The sequence below is a fragment of the Helianthus annuus genome, chromosome 4, assembly GCF_002127325.2.
Source record: "Helianthus annuus cultivar XRQ/B chromosome 4, HanXRQr2.0-SUNRISE, whole genome shotgun sequence".
In the NCBI taxonomy this organism is placed as follows: domain Eukaryota; kingdom Viridiplantae; phylum Streptophyta; class Magnoliopsida; order Asterales; family Asteraceae; genus Helianthus; species Helianthus annuus.
This window is the reverse complement of record NC_035436.2, coordinates 174,938,438-174,946,710: the sequence shown is the minus strand read 5'-3', so window position 1 is coordinate 174,946,710 and position 8,273 is coordinate 174,938,438. Positions and strand designations below refer to the sequence as shown.

Here is an 8,273-nt window from a genome sequence, read left to right as displayed (position 1 = left end):
GTTCTTGTTTCATCTTAGTGACAATTTGTATTTGGTTTTTGAAACTTTTGAAAATAGTATTACATTTGTTACGAATTCGTGAATTGTCGAACGATGTTAAAAGTTATGACTTTGCGAAACGGTGATATGTAATTGTATGTTGTCGTTGTTAGGATTTACTTGTGTTGATTACAAAGTGTCTTTTTGTCCGTTCTTCGGGACGTTGATAGCTAGTAGCACCTAAGTCACGGTACACTAAATCCGTTAATCAAATGCATTTGAGTTGAAACTAAAACTTGTAGAAATCCTAGATTAATAGTTACCGAAACCGGGTGTGATTCCTTTTTATTATTATTGTTCTAGTAATCACTTTTCTTACAATTGTTAATTAGTAGTTGTTACTCATTTTCATCAAATCATCTAGTTTAAAATCATATCTTCTAATTAAACAAAAACACAAAATTATTCTAGTAAGCTTCAAAATCGTGACACTTTTGATAATTCAATCGAATCCACACACAAACCACATACTCTTCGTGGTTCGACCCCTTGCTACCACTAACACATTGTTAAGGGTAATTTGGGCTTATAAATATTATCTTTGACCGGAGCGCGACATTCCGATCAGCATATATAAAAAGATATAACCACCGTTCGAGAATAACTCGCCGCGGGATTATATTATGTGGTGTGTCAATTAATCTGTAACCCCGTATTACAGCCCGGGCTACTGAACGTATAACGAACATGTAATTCTTTTACAAGTTTATATACAAATAATTATCCCAAGTTATAAAATATTTTGTTCCTTGTGCATTTAAATCAATATAAACTGACGTATTTTCCAAAAAGGCTAAGTGCAGGTACTAATCGGAATAGGCTGGCCTCTCCTAGCATCAATAAAAGAGTCTTGCGAGCTTAGATGCCTTTAAATCTGTTGAACAATGTTTCCTTTTATTTTTGATCCGCCTGTGGATCTTTTGCAACCGTTTTGTAATACTTAATATTACACTTCATCGGTTTGTAATATATTTATCTTTTGCTTCCGCTGTGCATTTAAATTGTGTTGTTTGACTATGACGATATCAACTACGTCACGATAGTCCCCACCGGCCCACCGGTAATACGTGGAAATATCGGGGTGTGACAAAAAAGCCAAGTTGATCTTAAAGAAAGTCTACAGATAGTTGTGGTTGTTGGTATTATCTCATTTGAGATAAATTATGGGATGGTGATGTATCAAACTTCTATATTTTGAAAACTTACGACTTACGAATATTTAAATTATAATCATGTATGCTTATCTTGTTATTTATATTAACTTAAACCTTTGTTGTACATTCTCCATATATTTTAATTGGCTCTTCATGATAAATTACAACTTGAATTATACTCTGTAAATTTACGGGCAGTGATGGATACTTAAAAGGCTTCAACAAATTTATGGACAGTCATCGACACTTAAAAGGCTTTTCTTAAAAGGCTTCAACAAATTTATGGGCAGTCATCGACACTTAAAGGGCTTCAACAAATTTATGGGTGATCATTGTCATAACGTCACTTGAATTAACCTCTTACTACAAACAAATTTATGCACTCAACCTTTATTTAGATAAAGTCTGACAAACCAAAAGCTCTGTCAAACAGAAAATCTGTTCAAGCAAAGTCTGTTGTTCCAAACAACCTCTGCTGATAAATACAAAGACTGTTATAGCAAATAACCTCTGTTGATAAACACAACCTCTGCTTCTGAATATGAATACATAAGCATCATAAAGCTAACATCTAATGTTACTTAAAAGGCTTTTCTTAAAAGGCTTCAACAAATTTATGGGCAGTCATCGACACTTAAAAGGCTTCAACAAATTTATGGGTGATCATTGTCATAACCTCTCTGATACAAACCTCTGACAACAAACAAATTTATGCACTCAACCTCTATTTAGATAAAGTCTGCTGATAAACACAAAGACTGTTATAGCAAATAACCTTTGCTGATAAAACAACCTCTGCTGATAAACACAAAGACTATTATAGCAAATACCTCTGCTGATAAAACAACCTCTGCTGCTGAATATGAATACAAAAACATCAAAAAGCTAATATCTGATGTTGAAACAAAGGTCTGCCAAACATAACATCTGCTGATCATTCCACAGTATAGATTGCTAACATCTGCAGTGACTTAACAGATGATGCAGTTCAACAGAGGATTTCAAACGTCTGTTTACACACGCCTCATGATGAACATCTGCTGATAAACACCGAGACCGTTCAAGCAAAGGTCTGCCAAAGAGAACCTCTGCTATGGACTAACAGATGATGCAGTTCAACAGAGAATGTTTAACAGCAGTGCTTTAACAGGCCATGATCAATAGATGATAATATAATAACAATAATATTCAAACTGTAGCAATTTCATAACATACTATTAATCGAATCAACATACCATTAATCGAATCAACATACCATTAATCGAATCAACATGGGGAGATTGTATATACATAAACTCTAGGGTTTCTCTCAAGAGATTGTATATACATAACATAACATCAATCGAATCAATGTGGAGAACAGACAATCATGGAAGCAACATAATTTTCATCATAGACACTAAAGTATCATAAAACTGTCAACGAATATACCCAATCCGAAATTGCTAGACATTTTCATAAATCTAACAACCATCATCGAAGCTGTAACAAAATCTAAACACCGATACACTAAACACTGTTACATAAGAAAAACTGATACATAAATACTGATGTTGAATCCGCTGCAGATACTGAACCACTGTTGTTACTGAGCAGTGGTTTTCCTTTGATTGATAAGGCCTTAGGTACATAAGTTCCTGTCTTTAATAGCTTTGTCTTCAACAGTGGATAGGTCTAATCAATCTTTAAGTCCATCAGTCTTATTGGGAGCAGTGGTTAGTTATAACAGTCATTGGCTTTATGATCAGCTGTTATAACCACTCCATAACCCTTTGAGAGGAAGCAAGTGTCCGTCTATTCAATTGACAGGAATCATTACATTACATCCCTGTTGAAAAACAGAATCAATAAATTTAGGGAAAATGGGTTTGAAAGATGATAACCCAACAGTGGAGGATCTCATTCGACAGCTCCGATAAATTCAATGGTATTTTCAAATAATTCTTCCTAGATTTTTGAAGACCGACAAAGACCAACAAATGTCCACAGTGTAGCTTCTTTAGACATTTGTCGGTCTTCAAAAATCTAGGAAGCATTATTTGAGAATATCATTGAATTTATCGAAGATGTAGAATGAGTCCTCAACTGTTGGGTTATCATCTTTCAACCCCATTTTCCATAAATTTATCGATTCTTTTTTCAGACCTCCCAAAGCCACCTATCCGCCTCCAAAGAGATCGAGACAGCTTGAAGCATAACCTGGACTTGTTGTCATTCCACCTGTTGAGTATTTAATACCAATATACCAACTGAAAATCAATCTACTCGTAATCACATGGTACACCAATGCAAGCATCTGAATAAACAATAACAAATCAAAGAAAAAAAATCAAAAGCTACAAACATATCAAACAAATTTCATAGAATCATGATTTATTTTAAACACATATACGTCTATTTTTAAACACAAACAGACATTACCTCTTCATCAATAAAGTTGAGATCCATTTTATAACCTTGATTACATTCGGAAGCTCGGCCAACGAACTCAAGGCTTCAACACTAAATAACAAATCCAGCAAGATCTACCTGAAGCATACAAACCTTCAGTTTGTGATAGAAAGAAAAAATAAAAAAATATCTAGTTTTAAACTACCGTTGGTCTGCATAATATTCAGATCGATATTAAACATGATGAATAAACAGAAATCACTAGCTTTTCTTATGTCATTGGGATCTCTCGTTTTACAAACGTATCAAAATCAATCTACTCGTAATCACATGGTACACCAATGCAAGCATCTGAATAAACAATAACGAATCAAAGACAAAATCAAAAGCTACAAACATATCAATCAAATTTCATACATTCATGAAAGAAATTAGGTCACGGATTGTTACCAGATTTAGCGAGAGAAGAATCGATGGAAGCATTGGAGAAGATGACGATTTAAAGAAACTTTAATCTGGAAAACATGTAACAAAGCTCAAGAAACCACGAAGAAGAAGAAGAAGAAGAAGAAGAAGAAATGATTACAAAGTGTATTAACAATTACCAAAAAATAACAATTACCTGATTTATTTTAAACACATATACATCTATTTTTAAACACAAACAGACATTGCCTCTTCATCAATAAAGTTGAGATCCATTTTATAACGTTGACCACATTCGAAAGCTCGGCCAACGAACTCAAGACTTCAACACCAAGATCTACCTGAAGAACATTTAGCATAAAAACCTTTAGTTTGTGAAAAAAAAGAAAAAATCACAAAATATCTATTTTTAAACTACTGTTGGTCTGCATAATATTCAAATCAATGTTAAATGCAACTCCTCTGTCGTCTTCATCCTCTTCTCTGTGTCTATAGTTTTAGAGATAGAGAGTTGAGAAAGAGAGTAGATAGAGAGATTGAAATGGGTTTTTGAAATTATGATCGAGTTTGGATTTGGTTTTGAATATATATTTGAGAGAGAGAAGAATTGAAGCTCTGATGACATTAAATGCAAATTACATATCCCTATAAAGTTTTAAATTTCAAATTACCTCCCATTTTAATGAAACATCAGTAGTTTAAATTTTGAATGAACATCGGTGGTTTCATAATTAAATGTAGGCTAGACCTTTGAAAATGAAAAGTGGGGCAGTGGTTTAGATGTCAGATCTTTGAATTATGATGTTACTATGCTCCCTCTATGGCTGCCACCTCATCGGGGATGACATAAAAAAACCTTATTGAACATGCTCTCCTGCTAACATATCAGTTTTTCTTATATCATTAGTATTTCTCCTTTCAATTGAAAGTATATATAGATTATTAATTATCAGCTGACCATAAAAGGTGCTAATTTCATTGTTTATTTCTACATTATTAGATTCCGCATAATACAATTATATTATTGTTGTTGTTATTATTATTATTATAAAACTTCTAACGACCGGCCCTCCACCACTACCTACCATTACAAATTTATTTATATAATGTCCCTTGCTACACATCTTTTTCTACCAGCATCTTCTTCTATCCCTTGTTTAGTCAAAACACGGGTGCTATTTTCATCTGCCATGGCGCTCAAAGTGCACGGAACCGTAGGTTCACCCGCAACCTTTCGTGCTCTCGCTGCTCTCCACGAGAAGGATCTCGACTTCGAGTTCATCCCGGTCAATTTATCGGCCAAGGAACACAAGTCACCTCAGTTCCTTGCTCACAAAAACGTACTATATAGCTTATCATGTGATTTCTTAGTTATAAATGTATCAGTTGCTTTAAAATATTTTTAAATCTCTTATCTGATACAAATATTCATAAATGCAGCCATTCGGTCAAGTTCCAGTGTTTGAGCATGGTGATTTGAAGTTATTCGGTAATAACTAATCCTTAGTTTTCTTACGGCGGAGGGTGGTCAAAATGGTTCACATGAATTTGTTGGCCCCTTTGGTTATTTCATTTTTTCCCTTTTAACCCAAAAATGAATCTTTTAACATCTGAGCCCCCAACATCTTTTTTTTCAACCCTTTTGGCTCTCAACGTCTGTTTTTCTAACTCTTTTGGCCCCTAAAAGTAAATGGATGGGGTTAGTGTTAGGGGCCAAAAGGGTTAGAAAAGACGTTGAGGGCTCAGAAGTTAAAAATTTTTTTTTGGGCTAAAAGGGTGATATAATCACAGGAGCCAAAATCGTAATTTACTCTATATAATATCGTGTTTCCATAAAAAAAGCATGGCTTGGATTCTCTAGTTGTAATTGTTAAATAAGAGAGCCTTATGATGTCCTGATAAATAAGTTCTGGTTTCGCCAGAGAGTTAATTCTTACTTATATACAGGGGCGAAGGTTAGAAGGGGCCAGGGGGCGCCCGACCCCCCGAACATTTCGCTCAGTGGTTTTATGTGTGTAGCTTTCGTATAGAAATTTTTGGGTATATACGTTTTCGACCCCCCGGTTCTATAAATTTTTTTTTGGTATATACATTTTCGACCCCCGTCGGAAATCTCAAGCTTCACCACTGCTTGTATAATATGATTTCTGTTTCGGGCTTAGTTTTAATTTTGTAACTTGTTGTAGAATCAAGGGCGATTACAAAGTATGTAGCGGAGGCTTTCGCTGATAAGGGGACAAGTCTAATACATAAGGATCCGAAGAAATCAGCGATACAAACAGTGTGGACGGAAGTGGAAGCTCAGAAATTTGATCCGACGGTGGCGAAGCTTGGTTGGGAGATAGTTTTAAAGCCAAAGTTCGGGATGACAACAGACGAGGCGGTTGTAGCAGAGTTTGAAAAGAAGCTGGAGCCTTTGCTGGACGTGTATGAAAAACGGCTGACGGAGAGCAAGTATTTGGGCGGGGATAGCTTCACATTGGCGGATCTCCACCACCTACCGACCCTGCAAGGCATAATGGGGACGAAGGTGAAGAGTCAGTTTGACGCGCGGCCGCATGTCAGTGCGTGGGCTTCTGATATCCTTTCCAGGCCTGCTTGGGTGAAGGTTGCGTCCATGCTTACAAAGTGAACGTGAGAATTGGCTTGAGAGTTGTACCTTGTGTTTGTGATTGAGTCAATAGTTGTGGTTTTCTATAGAAAGTCAATGGTTGTAACTTGTATTTCATCAGCAATCGCTGTTTGAGTAATTTTATTCAATAATTTATGGTTAAGGTCTCGCTTTTATTAATTATTTTTCGGTAACAATTAGTGTTTGTTTTTATGTATAAATTTATATTAAGATAATTATGACCAAAGGTGGGGCTAGTCCATTTCTTAAAAGAACACGTTTTTAGTGTATAAATTCAAATATGGGCAAGAAAAGTAGTGCTAAAATTATTTTGTATAAAATAAAATTGGGGTAAGATTGGCGGTTCAAAATTATGACTAAAAAAAAACTTGGTTGATATTTAGTTTGCGGAATGTTTTGGAATTGAAATTGGAATTAGAATTTGTATAGGAATTAGAATTTGAAGGAATTGGATTTGGAATTTAAACATTATGTGAAAATGGAAATTGTTGAAATTAGAATCTCAATTTCATTTTTGTTGTGTTTGGTTGTCAAATGAATTGGAATCCATCACCACGACATCCACACCCCCGGTTCGGGTGGAAACAATATGGGTCGAAACAGTACGGCCAAAATGGTTCGCGTCAAAACAGTTCGCGTCGAAACGGTTCGATTTGAAACGGTTTGCATCGAAACGGTACGGTCGAAACGGTTCACTTCGAAATGGTTTGATTCGAAACGGTTGGCGTCGAAACGGTTTGATTCGAAATGGTATGAGTCGGAACGGTTCGGATCGAAACCAATACGGGTCGAAACGGTTCGGATCGAAACGGTGCGAGTTGAAACCATTTGGGTCGAAACGGTCGATTCCAATGAATTTACTTTAATTCATTCACATATAGGAAGGATTTTGAATTCCTTTAGTTCAAGGAATTTGAAGGATCTCATGCTCAATTCCAATTCTAATTCCATTGTCAACCAAACACATGAAGATTGGAATTTAGATTCCAAAATCCATCAAATTCTGTGAACCAAAATCTTAATATATGAAATTCAGATTCCAATTCCTTTAAATTCTATTGAATTCATGCGAACCAAACGCCCTTTAAAACATTGAATTATCTTGTCCCCTCAAAACAACCACCATCACTCTCACCGGCAGAAAATAAGAGTAGTCAAAAGGTGAATTCGTAACAACTTTACTTCTTTTTTTAAAAGCTGAGACCGACGTTTTATCAGGAAAAAGAAATCGTAAGTTGGACCTTATACTTGTTGTCAACTTTTTCCATCATTACTCACTCCAGAGTAACGATGAACAAATAACAGGTATCGAAATCAAAATGGTGTCGTACCAAACTATTTTCAGTACTCACTTTTTGCGTTTTTTAGATCGGTACTTTCGGTGATGTACGATACCAGTATTTTGGGTTGATTTACCTTCAAATACCATACGTACTGATACTGATACCCATTTTTTTTACGATTTTTGGGATAAGTGTTTTCGATATTGGTACGGTACCAAACTCATCCCTACTCCTAATCCATAAGAGCATTCACATCAACTTCACCATCTCCAACCTTTTAATTTAATTAAAAGTTATACTTTTTTAAGATTTATCTCTCCTTAAATAAAAGCCCTCTCATCACATTCG

The 8,273-nt window shown here is 35.3% G+C and overlaps 1 protein-coding gene across 1 annotated transcript; it reads left to right on the top strand.

Moving 5' to 3' along the window:
• The first annotated feature begins 5,131 nt into the window (after positions 1-5,131).
• Positions 5,132-6,801, top strand: LOC110937368 (glutathione S-transferase). The gene is made up of 3 exons (XM_022179778.2): positions 5,132-5,350; positions 5,451-5,499; positions 6,197-6,801. Exons 1-3 carry the CDS (start codon positions 5,201-5,203, stop codon positions 6,640-6,642), a joined length of 645 nt encoding a protein of 214 aa, XP_022035470.2. The 5' UTR covers positions 5,132-5,200; the 3' UTR covers positions 6,643-6,801.
• The last annotated feature ends 1,472 nt before the right edge of the window (positions 6,802-8,273 follow it).

What these genes read in the sequence shown, in the direction of transcription:
- LOC110937368 (XM_022179778.2), top strand. Translation starts at nt 5,201, where the DNA reads ATGGCGCTCAAAGTGCACGGAACCGTAGGTTCACCCGCAACCTTTCGT. An exon ending in AGTTCCTTGCTCACAAAAAC is followed by an intron (nt 5,351 to 5,450) that starts GTACTATATAGC and finishes TCATAAATGCAG; the next exon opens with CCATTCGGTCAAGTTCCAGT. An exon ending in TGGTGATTTGAAGTTATTCG is followed by an intron (nt 5,500 to 6,196) that starts GTAATAACTAAT and finishes AACTTGTTGTAG; the next exon opens with AATCAAGGGCGATTACAAAG.